At 40.8% G+C, this 22,658-nt stretch overlaps 1 protein-coding gene across 5 annotated transcripts in view; it reads right to left on the reverse strand.

Annotated features, from left to right (window-relative positions):
* Positions 1–22,658, reverse strand: part of NLRC4 (NLR family CARD domain containing 4) — a 204,396-nt gene that overhangs the window by 65,371 nt on the left and 116,367 nt on the right. For all 5 annotated transcript variants that reach the window (XM_044292150.1, XM_044292148.1, XM_044292151.1 and 2 more), the window contains 4 exons: positions 18,838–19,098; positions 16,122–16,184; positions 6,002–7,912; positions 4,727–4,819 (listed from right to left, as the gene is read on the reverse strand). In XM_044292150.1, the coding sequence (XP_044148085.1) occupies positions 4,727–4,819; positions 6,002–7,912; positions 16,122–16,184; positions 18,838–18,988 (2,218 nt within the window). In that variant the 5' untranslated portion in view covers positions 18,989–19,098. The remainder of the gene's footprint in view (positions 1–4,726; positions 4,820–6,001; positions 7,913–16,121; positions 16,185–18,837; positions 19,099–22,658) is intronic.

Below are 22,658 nucleotides of genomic sequence, written 5' to 3' on the forward strand. Positions count from 1 at the left end.
ATTACATTTTCTGTTATGGACTGGCAGTGATCATGGTCTATTGTGATCAAGTTTCAATTACAGTAATAAAATACAGTTTGAAGATGTGGATTGAGAGAAATAAGAGAGGGTCATTCTTCATGATGATGATGTATACTTTTTGGCATATATCTGCCGCAGATTTCGGCAGAAGTTTATTTGCACCGCAATCTGAGACTTTTCCCTGCTTACGCCAGGTCTAAAAAAAGGGGACGTGGTGTAGGCAGGCCAATAGGCCTGTCTCATTTATCATTTTCTACGCCTAAAACAGGATACTGACATAGATTGAGATAGGTGGTGGATATGCCGAAGTTAAGTACGGACTCGTGGTCAAGATGATTTGAGGCAGACCTGGTCATTGGTATTAAAGGGGATTGTGGATGATAATTCCCTCAACATCAAAACTGATCCACTGATTCACCAGTCTTGGGTGAAATCTCAGATTGCAGGAGTAAGAAAATTGCCTTATGATGTCACAGCAGCGCAAGCAAAGGAGCACAAAGAGGTGAGGGACAGCCTAGGAACTTCCATCAAGAACATGAGAATGGTTAGAGAAAAGCTCCTCTGTGATTATCAGCTTAGTGGATATTATCTCGTATGCTATGCAATACACTGCAAGTGTCCTGAAAAGCCCCTTTTATGAAACATTTCATTATGTTGGGAAAGAGGACTTGCGTAAGATCATGAGACGTCTGCTGTACTATTGCTACGTGAGCTTAGTTAATGTGGTTCCAAGTGGTTTTGATAGGATGGACCATTGTGTGAAAGGTCAGTTGATCTCCACTCAGACTGCTTGAGTTGGTCAAGGAGGGTAGTGAGCATGACATGCAGATGGGTGGTCCGGCCACTGAGAATCTTTCATGGAGATGTGCTTGGGAACTGACTTGTAGTCAGTTCCTGTGACACATCATAAAATGGGGGCTTATATAAATATGAAGTGGGGGTACATACTTGTAATACATTTAATTGAATTAGATGTGCTGTGTATCTGTCGTATAAAGGTACACCCGGTGTGCTTTCTGCTGAAGAGAAGGGTAATTCACCAAATGGCTGATTGTTTTGAAGCCTCCATTATATCCTAGCATGACAGAGAAAGGCAGGCTGAGCCTCTGCCAGCTACTGAGGTGCAAATGGACAACCTTCATCTCAGTTAAAAAGACAGTTCTCCTCATCTTCCTGTCATATTTAACACCTCTGGCTGCTATGTACAAACTTAAAAAAAGCATTTGCTACCCCCCCTGCTAAACCGGAAAGGAATTATTTTTTGATGGAAGAATTGAAAAGTTTCAAATCAACAGATTTAATTATTCAATGTCCTCCACTCCCCTTATTAATTCCACCCAATGGAAGAACTGGCATTTGTATAGTCAATGATTGGGCTGACCGGAAATTGGAAACCAATCCTGTTGCATGGACATAGGTTTTTTTTGTGGGAGTTACAGCCAAGCCAACGGGTATCCAAGTGGGCAGTAAGTTTCTTACTGAAGTAAGCATTTATACACCCGGGTACTTTGCAGAAATTAATGCGCAGAGGATGGTACAAAATGAAAATTGCAAGTTTTATGGCATTTCAGTCCCCAATGTGTTGTGCCCAGCTTGTGCCATCTAAAACACACCACACCCTTTAAATTGTTACACGGGTTCCACAGGGTGTGAAAATGCCATAAATATAGGCGTAAACTTCTGTTTGGGTACTCTACAGGGATCTGAACTGAAAGGCCACCTTTTGGCTTTTGCAGCACAGATTTTGATGAATTGGTTTGGAGGTGCCATGTTGCTTTCAAACAGCCTCTGGGTTACCAGTATAGCTATTTTCTGAGAACCATATTTTTTTTATTTTTCTCTTTATGGAGCTGTGAGAGGGGTTATTTTTTTGCAAGATGAATTGTCATTATCATTGGTATTATTTTGGGATACTTAAGACTTTTTTGTTGCTTTTTATTTCTCTTTTGGGGAAGCAGGATAAATAAGACGCAGGAATTCTTCCATTGCTATATTCTACTAGTTATTATGTTTACAGAGATACCAATTTTATATACTGCATTTTTGGACTATTAGATGCACCGGACTATAAGACACACCTTCCATCAGCCTCAGATCAACCCCCATCAGCCTCAGATCAGACCCCCATCATCCTCAGATCAGACCCAATCAGCCTTATATCAGATCCAATCAGTCTCATATCAGACCCCATCAGCCTTTAGATCAGAGCCCTATCAGCCTCAGATCAGACCCCCCCCATCAGCCTCAAATCAGACCCCCCATCAGCCTCACATCAGACTCCCTGCAGCCTCATATAAGACCCCATCAGCCTCAGAACAGATCCCATCAGCCTCATATCGGACCCCCATCAGACCTCAAATCAGACCCCATCAGTCTCAGATCAGACCCCCATCAGACCTCAGATCAGACATTAAAACATAAACTTATTGGATGCTCCGGATGAATAGATGAGTGGAAGTTTTTTTTTTACACTTAAAACTTTAGTTTTTTATTTTTATACCTTTTTTTTTACTTTTTTATTTTGTACTACTTAAACTTTTGAGAGCCTAATGGCTGTTTCAATGCAGTACATTGCATGCAATACATTGCCTGGGACTGGCTCTTATAGGCTTCCATAGCGGGCAGTCCTGGAAGCCCTTGTAAGACTTACTGTTGCTATGGCATCCATCTGCACCCCGCGTTTGCATTGCGGGGAACGGATGGGTTGAGAGAAGGAGGTCTCTCCCTCAGTAAATGCCTTAGATGCTGACCGCGGTATCTAATGGGTTAATCCACTTTACAAAGCTTTGGTCTAGCCTCATCTGCACCACAGTCCAAATAAACAGAAAAATCCAGCTCACTCAATACTCTCCGTACACAGGACAAACCGAGGCAGGTTCTCCGTGTATAAATGTATAGCAAAAAGTTCCAGCACTGGATCAATTCTCGGTTGCGTCGTCTTTATTATTCATGTTTTAAGGATACAGTTCAGGGCACCAGTCCATAGAAAGGATGCTCTGGAGCTGGTAAAAGTACAAAGGAGAGCAACTAAACTGATAAGGCTAGTTTCACACTAGCGTTCGGCTGTCCGCTCGTGAGTTCCGTTTGAAGGTGCTCACGAGCGGACCCGAACGCTTCCGTCCAGTCCTGATGCAGTCTGAATGGATGCGGATCCGCTCAGACTGCATCAGTCTGGCGGCGTTCAGCCTCCGCTCCGCTCAGCAGGCGGATACCTGAACGCTGCTTGCAGCGTTCGGGTGTCCGCCTGGCCGTGCGGAGGCGTGCGGATCCGTCCAGACTTACAATGTAAGTCAATGGGGACGGATCCGTTTGAAGATGCCACAATATGGCTCAATCTTCAAGCGGATCCGTCCCCCATTGACTTTCAATGTAAAAGTCTGGACGGATCCACTCAGGCTAATTTCACACTTAGCTTTTTTTTGCTAATATAATGCAGACGGATCCGTTCTGAACGGAGCCTCCGTCTGCATTAATATGATCGGATCCGTTCAGAACGGATCCGAACGAACGCTAGTGTGAAAGTAGCCTTAGGGGCATGGAGGGTCTTAGTTATGAGGAAAGATTAAAATAATTAAATTTATTTAGTGTTAAAGGGTTTTTTCCACGAATAATATTCTACAGTTTTCAAACCAGCACATTGATCTGAATACTTTTGTATTTGCATGTAATTCAAAATTTTGTATGGCCACTGAGTTATTCAATAAAATGTATCTGTATAGCACCACCTGCTGTTTGTTCTTTTTTTAATTTCTTTGTCCAGCTTACTGAGAAGGCTGCACATGCTCAGTTTCATTCTTCAACTGTCTCCTGAGCTGTGATAGAGAGAAAGCTCTAGCAGAATGGACACGCTCCCTTAGCTGCAGAAGAAAAGACACTCCCCTTGAGCTGCCAGCTTGATGTAAATCTAGCAGAGCAATGAATGGGGAGATCTCTGTACCCATGTGAATTACAGGGCTGGTTCTAGGTTTGCTAGAAAGCGATTGCCATGTATTATATGATGCGCAGTGCAACAGAGCCTATATGTTTGTGAACAGCTCAGACCCTGGATAGTACACTAACTCACCTTATCCTATCGTTCGTGCTAAAACCTGTCTCTCTACCAAGTAATTCAATCGACCTAACTAAATATATCTACTCTATCCATAGCACTGTTCCTGCAAGACCCTAAACTCACTGTGGTGTGTGTCTAATTGCTGTGTATTGACAGACATATTCTATCACACCAGTGGCTGAGCTGAAAATGGTGTCTTTGCTTGGCACCTTACATAGTGCCTAATAGACAAGTTAATATCGTCAATCTTGGTTGGCAGTGAGACTGACTGCAAGGCATTATGGGCAAGCCCACCAGCCAGAACCCTGACTAGGGTCATGTGATCCTCCATCTTCATCTTCCCTCACTACTGTACTGAATTTGATATGTGAAATGGCAAGCACCATTTTGCTTCATTCACCTGAATAGAATGATAAAAATGTATTCATTTAGAAGTAGAATTTTACGCAAATTGTTTTCTATAAATATTGATTTTAAGAAAGACCCCTTTCAGGTGGAAGATTCCATTTTAAGTGCACGCACAGAAAAGGTGCCCCAAAATTTTGTTTAACGGGAACAGTTCCAATCCTGACTGTCCCTCTGCATAATCAATGATGCTGATAAGACTTCTACAAAGATCTATGAACAGTTTTGTAGTTTATGGTAAGCACTTACCCAGGATTTCACCATCTTTTTCATTCATGCTGATGTTGTGCAAAATCAGCTTATCAATTTCGAAAAGCTTGTGTAACCCATCTAACAAGATTCCTATAACAGAAAAAGTCATATGTATATATCAGTTAAAGCTAACTATATTTGGTTAATGAGCTGATATTTGGGCTTAAAAGCTATGTACACCTCTGGGGGCAATTCTTTTTATTATTTCATTGTACTTATTTTGAGCTAAAAATTATTTGTTCAATTTGTCTTTATTAAAAATATGGGACCCTTCTTTGTGTCCTGTACATAGCTGAGATGCTGTAGTAGCAGCCTATGGATTTTCTGTCTTTTCCGTCATTTGGGGGCTCCTTATCTCTGCTTTCTGACATTATAAACACTCATTATAGCTCAGATATTATCTTACTGATAAGAATGTGGCTTAAAAAAGTATTTATGACCTCTTACTAGTTTAGAGATAAGGTTTATTAGATGACCTACACAAAGTGAAAGGGAAAGTCAGTTAGAAAAACAATTAACCCTTTGTGATAGAATGGCTCAATATTTTTAATGAAGGGCAATTGAAAATATGATTTTTAGCCAAAAATGAGTGAAATGCAATCATAAACAAAAAATGCCTCAGAAGGTGTACATAGCCTTTAAGTGAAAATGTTTCTAATGAACATTGCTCTGCTTTAGAATAATTATGAATGGCATGAATTAGTAAAGTCCTGCTTACAAAGGGCAATTTTTCTATGACTTAATTTTTGAATGAAGTTAATGAAAATTAACTCGTATAAATGTAGATCATGAAAGCTGTTGCAAGGAAATAATGATACTCCTTGTCTGTTGGGGAGGAAACTGGAAATTACCATTAGACAGCTATTGCTCAAAGTTTTAAACCAAAGATTGATTTGATTATTTTTGTTTAGTTTCTTATTTTTTATTTATTTTATGCACTTATATAGCACTACTATATTCCGCAGCGCTTTACAGACATTAGAATCCAACTGTCCCCAATGGAGCTCACAATCTAAGGTCCCTAGCCGTATGTCTTTGGAGTGTGGGAGGAAACCGGAGTACCCAGAGGAAACCCACGCAAACACGGGGAGAACATACAAACTCCATGCAGATGTTGCCCTTGGTCAGATTCAAACCTAGGACCCCAGCGCTGGCAAAGGCACCAGTGCTAACCACTGAGCCACCGCGCTGCTTCTTACACATTTCTTATCACTGCTTTTTCTACTGATCCATGGAACAAACTGAAAGAATGGTTACACTTTAAAAAATTACCTTGTCCAATTGCTTTATCCATGTTGGAGATACTTAATGTTTTTAAATTTGTCATTTCTGCAATCCGTGCTTCATCATCAACGCTGACTGGAGTGCTATTGATAATGAGCTCTCTCATTCTTTTGCAATTGTCCACAACACGTGTAAGATTCCCAGTAATTCCAGAACTAGAGCTAATATTAAGCCTCAGATGTTCAGCACAGCAGCATATTTTTCCAAGAAACTTTATGTCAGATTTAGCCAAATAATCAAATTTCTTTATTGTAACCTCTAATGTCTGCAGCACTTGAGTCCAACCATAAAATAAGTTGACAACTTTTTTTGAAATGTACGTCTGTGGTTCAAGTTCATTTAGATCTCCAGGGCATTTACTGTTTTCGTCTCGTGCCAGTGTTCTTTTTTTTGCAAAAAGGTCTAACTTGACCAGTTGCAGAGCACTAAGACAACCTGGTAAGTGCTCAAAAAACTCAACATGATGAGAACCTATATTATGCATGCTAATGTGCAATATTTTACCAGAAAAGATGGGTTTAAATTCTTCATTCATCTCCTTCTTAGTTGCACTTTCATAGAAAAGGTTAATTCCAAACTCCACAAAGTCAGAGCTGGTTTCATCCTTTTTTTCTTTACACAACTTTTTAATATGACATATCACTTTCTGGGTGGCAGTTTTGGATGATCCACATGTGTATAATAGTAGGTTTTTGTACTTATTGGTAACATCATACATGGTTTGTAATTTGTTGAGATAACATTGTCCTTTCTTTAAATGATCAGTCTTGTCTGATGATAATAGTTGAGATAATCTTCTTCCAGCTGTGTACTCCTGAAATGACGTATGAAAAAATCTATAACCAGGTTTCGCTTTTTGAGCTCCATATTTATTTAGCAGCCCTATTTTAAGCAAGATATCCTCTTTAATGTTGCTTAAGTGCTCTTTTCGAAATTCATACTTGTGGTCAAAAAGTCCATTGAGAGCTAAGTCTCCACAAAAGTGGATATTCTCTTCTGTGATATGTTCCTCTACGTCTTTATTTTTGCTGTGGCCCCTGTCAATCATCAGATTGTATAATGTACAAAACAGAGCTGTTTGAGTGTTCATTTGAAATTCTGTTTCCCCCATCCTAAGGGTGCATGCTATGACTACAAACAATGGTGTTTTCATTAGATTTTTCATGAAATCAGAAGCATCCAACTGATCTAACAAATCGGTAGCTTCTTCTTTATGTAAGACATTCGTAATTAAGGTTTTGGCACTTTCAATTGTGAAGTCACTTGTTTCAACAATCAGAGCTCCATATCCTCTTACTTGTCCTATTGACTCAGTCCTTGTAGTTACAATAACTTTGCAATTGAATTTATAGTTTTGCTTAATAAGCTCATCTATTTCTCTGCAACTCTCTGAACTGAATTCATCATAACCATCCAGTAAAAACAATACCTTTTCTCCAAGTTTGCGTAGTTTTTGCAAAAATGTTTCTTTGCTCCAGTTATATGTAACTGGAAAAACTTGGTCACAGAGGGTTTCATAAAGACCTGTACTTGTGCCACGCAAACTGATAAAAAAGACAAGCTTATAAACTTGTAAATGTTGGCAAATTTCAGATGCCCAAAGAGCAGCAATTCTTTTCAGCATTGTAGTTTTACCCTTACCAGCTTCTCCTTCAATAATACATGGACTTGGGATATTCCATAACACATCCTCAAATTTTATTTTTTCCTTCCTGTGATTGTAAATGTCTTTTTTCCATAAAAAAGGATCTGTAAAAGTTGTTTCCAGCTTAAAAATTATGTCAATGTCTGTTTCTTCACCCAATGGTTTAAAGTTTTGAAAGTATGGAGAATGATAGAACCGTTTTAAAAATGCTTCCAATTCATCAATATCCTCTTCCGTTATGCTTGACATAGCATCTAAAATACAAACAACATATATTAATGATAATTGTAATAGTACCTTGTGTATGAAGTCTTAATTTTTTGTGTATTCATTTTATGTATTGTGTGTGTGCATACCATAACCATTACTTAGTCCATACACTTGTGTTTCCAGCTCACCTGGTCAGTAGATACTCGGTGTGCCCGGAACTGAATAGGTAGGTCTTTATAACATCAAAAAGAAGAAAAGGTTCCAGCACTACAATACAGTTGCGTTGAGTCTTCCTCTTTATTTAACTTAACAATAAACAATATAGGAACAGATCCTTACACCATGTGGTAGTTGACGCGTTTCGGATAAACTGTCCTTAGTCGTAAGGACAGTTTGTCCGAAATGCATCAACTACCGCATGGTGTAAGGATCTGTTCCTATATGGTTTATGGTTACATTAAATAAAGAGGATGACTTAACACAACTGCATTGTAGTGCTGGAACCTTTTCTTCTTTTTAATAAACATTACTCTATAATTTAGCATTCATGTTACTACCTACTTTCTTAAATTCCAAAATTTGGTGTAGTCTATGAGTTTGCTGGCAGTGATAACCTGTCGACCCAGTGATGTACTCCCTCTCTTTCTGGAGCCAATAATAGATTTTATTTACAATTACATTTTTATTGTAAGACTGCCATTATAGCAGATTATTGCCACATAACATTAACTTCTTCCAGACACAGCAATTTTTCACCTTCCTGACAGGGACATATTTTGCAAATCTGACATGTGTCACTTTAAGTCGTAATAACTTTAGAATATTTCACTTATACAAGCCACTGACAGTTAGTCATAAATTTGAGTCAATATGTTTTATTTAAAAAATAAAATAAAAAATTTACTGAAAATTTGAAAACATACTGTAGCTATTTTTATAATTTTAATTTCTCTGCTTTTTAGACAGACAGTGACAAAATAATAATAAAACCATAAAATAGTTTTTAATTAACATTCACCATGTCTACTTTATGTTGGCATAATTTTCTAAATATGTTATTTTTTGGATATTAGAAGGCTTAGAATGATAGAAGCCAATTTTAAAATTTGTAAGAAAATTTCCAAAATCCACTTTTACCAATTCAGTTCTGAAGTCAGTTCTGAAGTCACTATGAAAGGCCTTACATAATAGAAAACACCCAGAAGTGACCCCATTTTAGAAACTACACCCCTCAAATTATTCTAAACCGATTTTACAAACTTTGTTAACCCATTACGTGTTCCACAATAACTAAAGGAAAACTTAACTGAAATTTCAAAATGTCACCTTTTTTTGCAGATTCTCCATTATAATAGTGCAGTTTTCAGAAACACCCCATATGTGGTCATAAAGTTCTGTATGGGCAAAAAGCATGGCTGAGAAGGGAAGGAGCGCCATATGGTTTTTGGAGGGCATATTTGCTACGCCTTGAGGTACCCTACAATGGAACCCCCCCCCCCCCCAAAAAAAGACCCCCATTCTGGAAACTACACCCCTCAAAGAGTTTATTTAAGGGTGTAGTGATAGCTTTCAATATAGCAATACTTCATTTGTGCTCATATGTGGTCATAAAGTGCTGTTGAGTGCACAGTGGGGCTCAGAAGGGAAGGTAGACTGAGGGGCACCTAGATGTTCTTTAATAGTTGGAGAAAGCACTGGGAATGTAATGGAATGAAGAAACAGTCTCAAATCCTCATCTGAGCATGTGAGCGTAGGAGAATGCAGCATTTTATAAAAGTTAAAAAAAAAATGAATTGAGAAGAAAGGGATCATAAACCAATAATTGAGATTGGTTTCAATTAGAAACAATAGGGGAAGGAGTATTCTCTTCTTAAGATAAGCCAGGAGATTTATTAGAGGTGGGACGACAAATCCGTTGAATCCACGAATCCCTCGAATTTTGCTGGATTCGTGGACTCGAATCCCGATGTAATTTACAAAATTTGAATCTGACGAATCTTGCCACAACGTCACATCCCCGCGCCTCCCGAGACGCCTGCTATTTCCCTACTCATAAACTTTACCTAGTAAAACTCTAAGCAAGCACCGCATAACAGCAGCCTGAGGAGCGCACTCACCTCGGGTTCCGGGCGGCCGCCTCTGCCGTGCCCAGGCAGCGGGTGACACTCTCAGGACTTGTTTGCATAGCTCTCCTGCCAAGTTTTTTTTCTCCACCCTCAAAAGAGGGAGGAGGAGGAGGTTCAGACAAACTGATGCGGTTTGAGCCTCTTCAGCTGCCGTCCTTGAGGTTGTTGGTTCTCTGGTGGCTTCCGTAGGCTTATCTGCTGGCTGCTGCACTGCAGAGATGTGTTTTTGAGCTCCGGGTGTTTTTCATTGCACTCACTGAACTGCTTTACGTCTCATAGCAAGTCCATAGTTCAGCCTTTTGAAACTACAGCACCAAGCATGCTGTCAGGAGAGGGTTGGAGTAGTAGCAGTGATTTCTTGTAAGCTGTGTTGCGCTGGTCTGCTGCTGACTATAGATATGTGAGTGGCAGGCTGATGATGGGGGTCATAGTAACAATGCACTTCCCAATGATCTTGTCACTTCTCTGTAGACTCAAGAGGTCCCTCTCTTATGAGACATGGAGAGAGTGCAGTCTAACTGTGACTGCACACACCTGAAGCTGTCCAATAGACCAAGCCTGTGGTCCTCATTACAGGCAGTTATTTGGAACGTTGGGAAGTAACTGCCTGCTCCTCTGAGGAGGTGAGAGCTGCATTTACATGTAGTGATCCTTTCCTCCTTCCCAGGATAAGTAGCCAGGTGTAGTAGCCCACAGTATTAGGTAGCCTGGTATAGTTGCTCACAGAAGCATCACAGGCAGAGGATCAGCTGGACAGCCTGGCAACTGGTATGGTTTAGAAAATATGTCAGCCTCCAAATCCCCCTCACTTCAGGTGCTTTAAAGGACAACTGAAGTGAGAGGTTTATGGTTGCTGCCATGTTTTTCATTTTTGAAACAATACCAGTTGCCTGGCAGCCCTTCTTGTCTATTTGGCACCAGTAGTATATGAATCACACCAGAAACAAGCATGCAGGTAATCGTATCTGATTTGACAAAAATGTCTGATAAACACCTGATCTACTGCATGCTTGTTCAGGGCCTATGGCTAATGTTTTCGAGGTAGAGGATTAGCTGGTCAGCCAGGCAACTGTTATTGCTCAAGTAATGGCAGCCTCCATATACCTCTCATTTCAGTTGTCCTTAAGGTTACTTTCTTTCTGTGTTGACGAATACTTTGTTAAAAAACTCTTAATTTTTTCATATTAAAAGAATATTGAGTTTGGATCACTTTGTTTCTTGCACTTTTCACAAAATTCTTATGTACAGGATTTGTAGGATTCGAGATTCGAAAGATTCAATATATTCGAGAACCTTTTCGGATTCGGATTAAAAAAAATGGGATTTGTCCCACCTCTAGTTTTTATCTTCCTGATCAAAAGCTTGCTGCTGGGTATTGAGAATTGTGTTTCTAGTAAAATCAGTCGACGAGTTATATTCATGCCAAACCTGTTTCAGGGAAGAGTAATGTATGGATGTGGATGGAGTTAAATATAGGGATTCAACCTCAGAGATATTTCCATGGAAACCTGGCCGCCCAGAGCAATTTTTGATGTTCTGAAATCACCAAGGTATCAGAAGCCCTGCTGAAGGCTTTGAAAAGCTTCCCACATTATAGATTCAGAAGCAGTCACTGCACTTGTTTTCCACTACATATCAGCGTCCTGTTCATCACAGCTTTGAACCTCAACCTGGGCTAGCCACAGGGAGCTTAGTCTCCAGGGAAAATGGCCCCCTATAGGGATGAAGTTAAGCACCAAATGGAGTGGAGAGTGACCCGAAATGCCCCTAGGGAAATAAGCCACATCTAGGACTAAAGGGAGACAATCTGTCGAACCAAAAGTCCATTCTACTGAAAGTATGATAAGTTAGAGCGTGACAGCATCTCAATCAGTACATAATTAGATGCCCACGTAGCTAAAGGAGTAGCAGGAGAACCCATATCCACAAGTACAATCACAGATCAGATCAATAAACAAATCTCCACACATAATAAGTGCGGGCTCTATCTCAGTTAAGGTCCTTTTGCACCTAGAGATAATTATTAAGAACATCATCTGCCAGTGTAATATTGCAGCCGATTACTTGATGAACTAGTCAGAGTTTCAACAAGTTTAAAAATAATAATTTGCTAGCGGCAGATGGTGCCATGTAATCAGCACTCTGCTGACGGCAAACGATGATTGAGTATGGGGACGAGCTATGCATTAGCGATCGCTCATCCCCATGCTGAGGAGGAGATAGCTTCATGTAATAGCTGTCTCCTCTGCTAGTGAGCAGGCAACTGTCAGGAAGGAATGCTTTCCTGCAGAATCTTAGGGTGACCATGATGTCATGTAAAACCTGTAAAGCAGGAGGAGGTACATTATTTAGGGTCAGTAACCTAGTATGAAACATACAAAGACCCTTTTAAAGACAAACTGGGCCCTCCTTGCCACAAAAATAGTGACCCCCCTCTCACATAAGTAGAGTATGTGGAGAGGTAGGCAGGGCACACAATTTTTTTTTAAAGGCCATTAAATAGGAGCCTTGCAAATGACTTTCCTGAAAGTAAATTAAATGCGGAGCATAGAACTTTAGAAAATTAAAGACTAGGGCTCTGTTAACTTTGTCATTGAGACCCCTCACATTCTACGATACAATTTTAAACTGTTAAATAGTTATTGGGACCTACAAAAAAAGGGAAATGCTGTTGCACCCACAGACCAGGAGAAGACGATTGTGTTAAAGGGAAAACAAATAAATAAAACAGTTGCAATAAGGCACTTGGTGTTCCAACTTCCCAAAACCACCCCACCCAATTTGAGAAAAGTCTATCCCATAACTGTAACCAAATAAATAAGGGGGGGGCAAAGCCCTCCTAGCACTATTGAGTAGGCAGGTGAATGAAAATTAAACCCCTCAACAAGAAAAAGAGTAGTAGCTTCCCTGTGGAATAACACAATCATCTTATTACAATACTACAGCCTCAGTGGAAACCCCAGCTAGCTAACACTAAGAGAAAAAGCAGTCTTAAGAAGATCTTCCAGAAATGAACACGAGTCAGTCCCCTCTGCTCAGGCCCACCAGTTTAAGATTGCATCTCCTTAGGTAATTTTCCAGGTCATCAATTTTCTTCTGCTGGGCAGCTGAAATATCATCAAGCCTGCATCCACACCCTAAGGAGCATCAACGCATCTTCTAAGTCTGAAATGCGGGATTTGGCACCCGTGGTAAGTTCCCTCAATGACTGCCCATCAACCCACTGGAGACTGAAGTCTTATTGAAGATCATCAATTTTCCCAGTATGAATGGCGGGGCAAGTTGCGCTGCTGGCTCTGGAGCAGGCTTAGCACAGTTGTCTGATTGACGAGTTTTAGGGTCAGGAGCAGCAGGTCTGACTTAATGCTCAATTTTGTTAGCACCTTTGTTCTGTTTAGTACGAGCCATGACAGCAGAGAGATTGGTATAAAGAAGCCAAGGAGGTCTCTAGCAAGTAACAGAAACAAATAGTGAATACGGCCGGAAAGGGAGAAACTGGACAGCTCTAACCTCTCTAAAGAAGTACAGTCCTGATTAAAAGTTTAAGACCACTTGAAAAATGGCAAAAAATCATATTTAGCATGGCTGGATCTTAACAAGGTTCCAAATAGAGCTTCAACATGCAACAAGAAGAAATGGGAGTGAGACAAAACATTTTTTGAGCATTCAATTTAATGAAAACAACGAATAAACTGAAACAGGCTGTTTTTCAGCTGATCAAAAGTTTAGGACCACACCTCCAAAAAAAAAACTAAACCACCCCAAAACAGAAATCCAACTTCCAAACATGAGCTCAGTAATAATTAGCTTCACCGTTATTGTTGATCACTTCTAAAATTCGTTTCGGAATGCTTGATGCAAGCGTTTCCATGAGGTGAGTGGGAACGCTTGCATCAAGACGGCCACACGAAGGCCATCTACTGTCTGGAACTGTTGTCCATTTTTGTAAACTTCCCTTGCCATCCATCCCCAAAGGTTCTCAATTGGATTTAGATCAGGGGAACACGCAGGATGGGCCAAAAGAGTGATGTTATTCTCCTGGAAGAAGTCCCTTGTCCTGCAGGCATTGTGTACTGTATCGTTGTCCTGTTGAAAAACCCAGTCGTTACCACACAGACAAGGGCCCTCAGTCATGAGGAATGCTCTCTGCAACATCTGGACATAGCCAGCGGCCGTTTGACGCCCCTGCACTTCCTGAAGCTCCATTGTTCCACTGAAGGAAAAAGCACCCCAGACCATTATGGCGCCCCCTCCACTGTGGCGCATAGAAAACATCTCAGGTTGGATCTGCTTGTCATGCCAGTAATGTTGGAAACCATCATGACCATCAAGTTAAAAAAAATTCTCATCAGAGAATAAAACTTTCTTCCACCTTTGAATGTCCCATGTTTGGTGCTCTCTTGCAAAGTCCAAATGAGCAGTTCTGTGGCGTTCAAGGAGACAAGGTCTTTGAAGATGTTTTTTTGTTTTTGAAGCACTTCAGTCTCAGATGCCGTCTGTTGGTTATGGGGCTGCAGTCAGCACCAATAAGGGCCTTAATTTGGGTCGAGGATTGTCCAGTGTCTTGACGGACAGCCAATTGGATCCTCCGGCTCAGAGCTGGTGAAATTTTTTGGGGTCTTCCTCTTGACTTTTTTGTTCCATAACCATCAGGATCATTTAAGAAATTCCAAATGACTGCACGATGGCGCGCTGTGAGAGACCCTGCTTATGAGAGACCCTGCTTATGCAGTTCAAGAACCTGGCCACGTTAAAAAAGGGAGAGTTTTTTTGCCTTTGCCATCTCAACGTGTGACTACCTGACAGAAAATGACAATGAATCCACATCTTTGCACAGATTTGGCCTTTTATAGGCATGTGGTCCTAAAATTTGGTTCAGCTGAAAAACAGCCGGTTTCAGTTTAATCGTTATTTTCTATTAATTGAATGCTCAAAAAATGTTTGGTCTCACTCTCATTTCTTCTGGTTGCATGTTGAAGCTCTACTTGGAACCTTGTTTAAGATCCAACAATGTAAAATATGATTTTTTGCCATTTTTCAAGTGGTCTGAAACTTTTGATCAGGACTGTATATTAAAGTCCATTCAGGGCCTCAGAAGGCAGCAAGAGAGTCTTCCAGTGGTAGGGTGGCATCTCATTGCCACATAGGTGTAGACAAGCAGAGATTGCACTGCAAATCCTAATCTGCACTGGACGACTGTGAGACAATAGTGACACTGTAATGGAGCCCAGCAAAATATAGGGCAGCCCTTCAGGGGGGGTTAATCAGTACAAACCTATGTAGAGGAGGCTAGCAGCAGGAAAACAGGGGCAGGAGTGCTGTCCCAGGCGTGCAGTGCCAGTGGAAATTGCAAATTTTACATAGATGTGCTATTTCAGTGGTCAATATGCTGTGCACATTCAAATTGTTAAGCAGGTTCTATCGGGTACTGAAAAGCCATAAATTTTGCCGTAAACTGCTGTTTGGGTACACTGCACAGTTCAGAAGGAAAGGACCACATTTTAAAAGGCAAAAAAGTCACAAAAACCACAAAACTCACCAAAAGTCAAATTAATGAATTTTTTTTTAATTTTTTTATAAAAAACTTAACAGTTGATTCTTTTAAAGGAACACTTTTGTCAGAAATAATTATTTTGTGTGATGCTCTAACAGAGTCATTCATCTCCTGCCCTCTCTGGTTGGTGTGAATGGTCTGAATAAAATAGTTAAGGAAGGCTGTTTGCTGTGCTAAAAGTACAAATAACAGAGGAAGTTAAAGAGTCAGGACAGAAAGTAGAATGTATGGAGTGACATCAAACGTTATATCCAGAAAACTATCCACCTGTTTCTTGTTAAATACAATTACATGGAATATTGACTTGAAGGCTGTTAATATGTGATTAAAAACTTTTAATGATAGTGTCTCTTTAAGTGCCTTCTTCTAGATGTACAACTATGAAATGAAAACACCTCAAAAAGCCATAACTAGACCATGTCAAAAATGTATTTAGTGAATAGAAATATTTTCCTTTTCATAATAAACATCTGGATGATATATTTTTCACTAATAAAAACACTATTGAAGCAGTGTGAATACGTTCCTAAAACTAATATGTTACATTCTGGTATTCTGAGTTAATTTTCTCACCTTTGTCTCTTTTTGGTTTTCCTTTTATTAGACTTTCAAATGTTTCTTTTCTGTCACAGAATGCTTGTGAGGAAAAAAAGGAGAGGTTGTTTTACATTTATAAAAAAAAAGTCAACTAAGGCTACTTTCACACTAGCGTTTTGGCTTTCTGTTTGTGAGATCCGTTCAGGGCTCTCAAAAGCGGTCCGAACGGATCAGTTTTGCCCTTATGCAATCTGAATGGAAAAGGATCCGCTCAGAATGCATCAGTTTGCCTCTGTTCCGTCTCCATTCCGCTCTGGAGGCGGACATCAAAACGCTACCTGCAGCGTTTTTCTGTCCGCCTGACAAAGCGGAGCCAAACGGATCTGTCCTGGCACACAATGTAAGTCATTAGGGACGGATCCGTTTTCTCTGACACAATCTGGCACAATAGAAAACTGATCCGTCCTCCATTGACTTTCAATGGTGTTCAGGACAGATCCGTCATGGCTATAGAAGACATAATACAACCAAATCCGTTTATGACGGATGCATGAAGTTGTATTTTTGTAACGCAAGCGTTTTTGCAGATCCATGATGGATCCGCAAAAAACGCTAGTGTGAAAGTAGCCTTATTTAAAAGGAATCTATTCTATAATTCTTTTGCAATTAAACCCTGATAGTAAAACATATTCCTTTTTCTAAACTGCTTTTATTTTCGGATTGTACAAATCTTTCTGCCTTTTTCTGTTCAGGATTATGGAGGCAGTCATTTTACCAGATTTAGAGTTGCTTTAGAGCAGCCACATGGACCACAGACCACAATGGGCAAGAGAACATAATGTGTTCTATGAGAGAGTTTTTCTAGTCAAGGGCACTGTGTAGGGAAGCAAGTAGATAGGCCGTGACCATGATCTGCTGTGAGTAGTGTTACTTGCCATTGTAATCCTGTCTATGATAACAATGAGATGATTGCTGAAAAGAGATCTACACAGAACAGCAATTGTTGGCATTTTATTAGGCTTATTAGCCAGTGTGAAAACTGCTAGATTTTGCACCTAAATATAGGTAGTCATGTGTAAAATTAAAAATAACATAACTTGAGTTAAGCATTAGGCCATTTTATAACACATTCCCTTTAAAGCAACATTCAGATTGTTTACTTTCTTCTAATGAACTGAACACCAAGGAGAAGATTTATTAAGAATGGTGTGTGATAAACAGGCCTTAATATCTCCTTCAATCCTGGTGGATGCAGTTAAAGGGGTTCTGCATTTTTTTTTTTTCTGATGATCTATCCTCTGGCTAGATCATCAGCATCTGATCGGCGGGGGAACTCTGCCGATCAGCTTTTGAGAAGGCATCGGCGCTGGCAGTAGCGCCGTGGCCTTCTCTGTGTTTACCGCAGGCCCAGTGACGTCACGACTAGTATTAATGGCCTGGACAGGGCTAAGCTCTGTTCACTATCTGTGGGTGGCTCTTATGGGGGATCTGTGTATAACAGTTATCGGGGGGGGGGGGGGGGGGGATCTGTGAATGACACATATAGCATCTTATGCTATGTGTCATCCACAGATCCCCTCCATAAGTGTCCCTGTAGTGAATGACCCTCAATACACAGACTAGGGGCCGGCATCTGCTTTTATAATGACAGTGGGGCCCGTGCAGTGACTATTCTACTACACAGGCCCCGCTCACTGTATAATCGTATCTCTAATAGTTCATGGTTACCGTATGTATATAATCGCATAAGGAGCGCTGTGTATTACCGGTACTTACAACTACAAGCGCTCGCCGAGAGGAGGGAGGAGGCAGGCTGGGAGGATGGGCGCTGGCAGTGTGAGTCATACGTCACGTGCCTGTGCCGCCCACTTTATGAATGAAGCAGGCGGCGTGGGCGCATAACGTATGACTCACGCTGCCAGCGCCTGTCCTCCCGGCCTGCTTCCTGTAGCCTACAATATGTCAAGACATCCTGTTCTGAGAGCAGTGACCTGGCCCATAGACACAATATACTGGAGGACCTAATTGACTATTAAGGGCTCATGCACACAACCGTGTTTCACGGATGTGAGCAGTCCGTGGAACCACGGGCTGGATTCCTGCTGAGAGCAGGAGCGCACGGCATCATTGGTTGCTATGACGCCGTGTGCTCCCTGCTGCCGCCGCAATACAGTAATGCTATGGTATAGATCATACCAGTGTATTACTGTATTGCGGCGGCAGCAGGGATCGCACAGCGTCATAGCAACCAATGACACCGTGCGCTCCTGCTCTCAGCAGGAATCCAGCCCGTGGTTCCACGGACAGCTCACGGCCGTGAAACACGGCCATGTGCATGAGCCCTAAGGGAGATTTTTCTAGGCATGTGATCGGTGCAAAGTCAGGAGGGAGTACATTAGCTGTGATATTACCTATTGTGAAAGGTGTACCCTGTGTCATCTATATAAATGTTATACCTATCATTATACTTCTGACTGTGATGCTAATGTGATGGCTACTGAAAAGTTACCTGTACAGAACAAGTCTTGACATATTATTAGAGCTAGATTCCAGAGCAAGAACTGCATGATTTTAGGTATTTTCTTAAACTATAGATGGTGACATGGAACATTAAAACTAAAACCACAAAAAAAATTATTATAAAAACATTATTTAAACAACTGGTCATTTCCTGAGAAAACATTCATTTAAAGTCCATTATTGTAGTTTGCAGTACCCATATTCTTTAAACATCAAGAGTTTAAGTACTCACTTGATCCAAAAACATCCCGAAAAAGAGATTCATCAAATGTTTTAAGAAGCTGGAGAAAAAAGTTGCAGGATTCTTCACCTTTTAAAATAATCATCATAATAAGTGTTCTTGCTGCCGTGTGGCTAGTCTTTTCAGCAAGCACACAATTCATCTCTTCCACTGTAAATACATGCTGTTCAAAAAGTTTTTCCACTAGTTTTGTGGAAATTGTTATGTTAATTTTTTCAGTCAAGTTTGAGAAGTTTTCCCTGATAAGTTCCACTTAGAAGAAAAAAAAAAAAAAAAAGAGTGAATTAAGAATAACACACAAGTGACTATACCTAAGGTACCTTATAGCACTGGTTTACTGGGTTATGCCTGATTCACGTCCGTGTTTTGGTCTTATGCACAATAACGTATTTTCTTCCTGTGTCTGCTATGATTTCAATGGCTCCCCCAAAAAAACGGAAGTTACTCTGTGTGCATTACATTTCCGTATTTCCGTTCCACAAAAAAAAGAACATGTCCTATTATTGTCTGCATTACGGACAAGGATAGTACTGTTCTATTAGGGGCCAGCTGTTCCTTTCCGGAAAAATGGAATGCACACAGAAGTCATCCGTATTTTTTGTGGATCCGTTTTTTGGCGACCGCAAAATACATACTGTCGTGTGCATGAGGCCTGATTGTGAGCCAAAACCAAGTGAGGCTCTAAACACAGAACAGGAGCACATCTTCTCATTATACCTTATTTCTGTGGAGGCTCCAGTCCTGGCTTTGGCTTACAATCACTGGTGGAAATCACTGACCAAACACTGACGTGTGAATGAGGCTTTAAGGTTGACCATTTATATCAAAGGAGAACACTATATAGCAACTTTTTTCACATTAACATGTTTGGTCTTAGCTACACATCAAATAATGTCAGGTACATCTAGCACACTTCTAAATATAATATGTAAATGATATTCATAATACCACCAAAGCATGACAAATGATTGCTGTCATATACAGAGCAAATAAACAACAATTAAATCCAGGGATTCATTTTTGAATTTTCTTTTCCTGGCAAATGCTGGCATGAAAGCTTGGCTCCTGCAAGACCTAGCAGGAGCCTGGTCAAAATGTCATTGTCCTGAGCTCTTTCAGAGTACAATGGGAGATAACAGTCTTTTGAAACAAGTTACACAACATAACATAATTACACATATCCAACACCAGTACATATTTAACTCAAACTGATGACCATATCGTCACATGGCTCCCCCAAGTTATAGGACGGCAGACCAAGTGAGACCCTCTACGGGTCCACTTGGGGATGTCCCTGAGGGTACAATCAGCCTCTTTAGTTCCGTTTGCAGAGATAGCCCATGGTCATTGGCCTTGGGTTTCCAGAGCCTGTGTTAAATTGGGAAATTGGATGGCTGTAGGGCCTGGCTCCACCGCAACATCCATCCCTGGGACCCGGACACCCGGTTCAACCAAACAAGGGGGGTCTCCAAATTCCTAGGTCCATAGTCGCTAGGAAGGAGGCTGTCCATCAGCTCCCTCCAGGAGCCCAGGTCACGGTGGGTTCCGTGACAGGATACTTAAAGTATAACTGTCATATTTTTATTTTCTGGAGTATTGGATAGTGGTGATTAATATCTCCTTGGTGGCCCTATTTTAAGTTTTCACTGTGTATTTAATTACCCCTTAATTCCACAGTTTTGTTCCCTGTACTGCCTATTTTTACCTGTGCTTAAAATCAGGTTGCTAGGCATGGTCCGTCTATCTGTTGAAGGACGGAGGACGCAGAAGCACGCAGCGTGCAAGGTCAGATTACAGACAGCCAGGGACTGTAAGTAAAGGATTAAAGCCAGGTCCTCTCCAGCAGCTGATAACAGTGCCTGGGCTGTGTGCACTTCTCCCTGTCCCTGCGCTTGGCAGACGCTCCCTCACTCAGCAGACTGGGACAATGCAGAGTCGAAGCAGCGCACAACAGGGAAGGGAGATCTGCCATCTGCTCAGTGTATAAATGAAAGCAACATGTGGTAAGAGGACCCCTTTGTGCTGCAGGAGATTAACCCTTTAGGGGGGGAGGGCTTTGGTTACTGACACTTTTGGGGGGCTATTGTTACTGGCTAGTGAGGGCAGGCGGGATTAGCCTCAGGGTGAGGGCAGTGGCGACCATCTTAACTGAATAGTGAAATTGCAGTTTTATGCAGACTGGTTGCTAAGGGCTGAATCTTATTAAATATGGGGTGAGTCAGTCTAATAGTAACTGATTCTGGAATATCATGTTATTAGTAACTACATATATGAAAATTGAAATTAGGGTCTAAGTGTGACAGTTATCCTTTAAGCAAAACTGACTTCAAATATTCCCCTCATGATAAATTCGATGATTCTCCCAGTGTTCCAATAAAATTTGTTCCAATAAAAGCTACAATAAACTCTATGCCTAAATGTTATCATAACCTGTATGCCAGTATATTGTATGATGACTGTTCTGCCCAACAGGGTTAGAATATGATAGTTAGTTATAATTGTCACTCAGGGAAATCTGTTAGCTAGACATGCACTCTTTGTACAGGCAGCCATTTTGCCATGTGCTTCAGTGTTAGGGCTTATTCACATGGCCGTAAGCTGTCTGCAAAAATGCAAATCAGTTTTTTTGCGGATTAGATGCCGTTTTTTGCTATTAGATGCTGCCCTATTCACTTCTAAGGGGCCCCTTTCTTCCATAGCTCAGCAAAGCAAATGAAACATACCCTATACTTGTCAGTGAAAATCAGGACATGGCCACATTGAATTCTATGGGTCAGCAAAAAAACGGAATGCAGTCATTTTTTTTTTTTTGGCGGACATGCTGAACTGTCCGCAAAAAAATTGATCCGCATATTCGCGGACAGCATACGGCTGTCTGAATGAGCCCTATACACATGTTACAGTGCATGCTATGCTATATACTTATTCATGTTATTTGTATTCTTATAGTTTTACCAATCAATTGATCAATCATCAAATACTCCTTTTTTTGCCAATAAACTAGTTAGAACAGTCCTCTTATTTGGAAAACAGGAATAGTGTATGCTGAATGTCAAACTGCACACTGTGTGAACGTGTATGAAGACATAACAATGACTATTTTGAGACGTGGGACCATGAGACACTTTAATTCTTTAATGTGGAATTCTTTAACTATTGATTTATTTAGATGTAAATAACAATTGGCAACCAGCTAACAGGTCTTTGCCTTTGGGATTTCTGCCACCATGGGGTTTCCATCAGACAGTGTGCCCCAGACACCAATGCTTCATCACTTTAGTACCTAATCGAGTCATGGAAGAGCCTCCCGTAATCAGCAGTGAATTACACAGAAGGATATGGAATTGGCTAGGATGGCCATTTACAAACAGATATACTCCACTTTTGTGGTATATACAGTACAGACCAAAAGTTTGGACACACCTTCTCATTCAAAGAGTTTTCTTTATTTTCATGACTATGAAAATTGTAGATTCACACTGAAGGCATCAAAACTATGAATTAACACATGTGGAACTGTATACATAACAAAAAAGTATGAAAGAACTGAAAATATGTAATATTCTAGGTTCTTCAAAGTAACCACCTTTTGCTTTGATTACTGCTTTGCACACTCTTGGCATTCTCTTGATGAGCTTCAAGAGGTAGTCACCTGAAATGGTCTTCCAACAGATTTTCTCGATTGGGTTCAGGTCCGGTGACTGTGGAGGCCAGGTCATCTGGCGCAGCACCCCATCACTCTCCTTCATAGTCAGATAGCCCTTACACAGCCTGGAGGTGTGTTTGGGATCATTGTCCTGTTGAAAAATAAA

This window comes from Bufo gargarizans, chromosome 4 (genome assembly GCF_014858855.1).
Source record: "Bufo gargarizans isolate SCDJY-AF-19 chromosome 4, ASM1485885v1, whole genome shotgun sequence".
Lineage (NCBI taxonomy): Eukaryota > Metazoa > Chordata > Amphibia > Anura > Bufonidae > Bufo > Bufo gargarizans.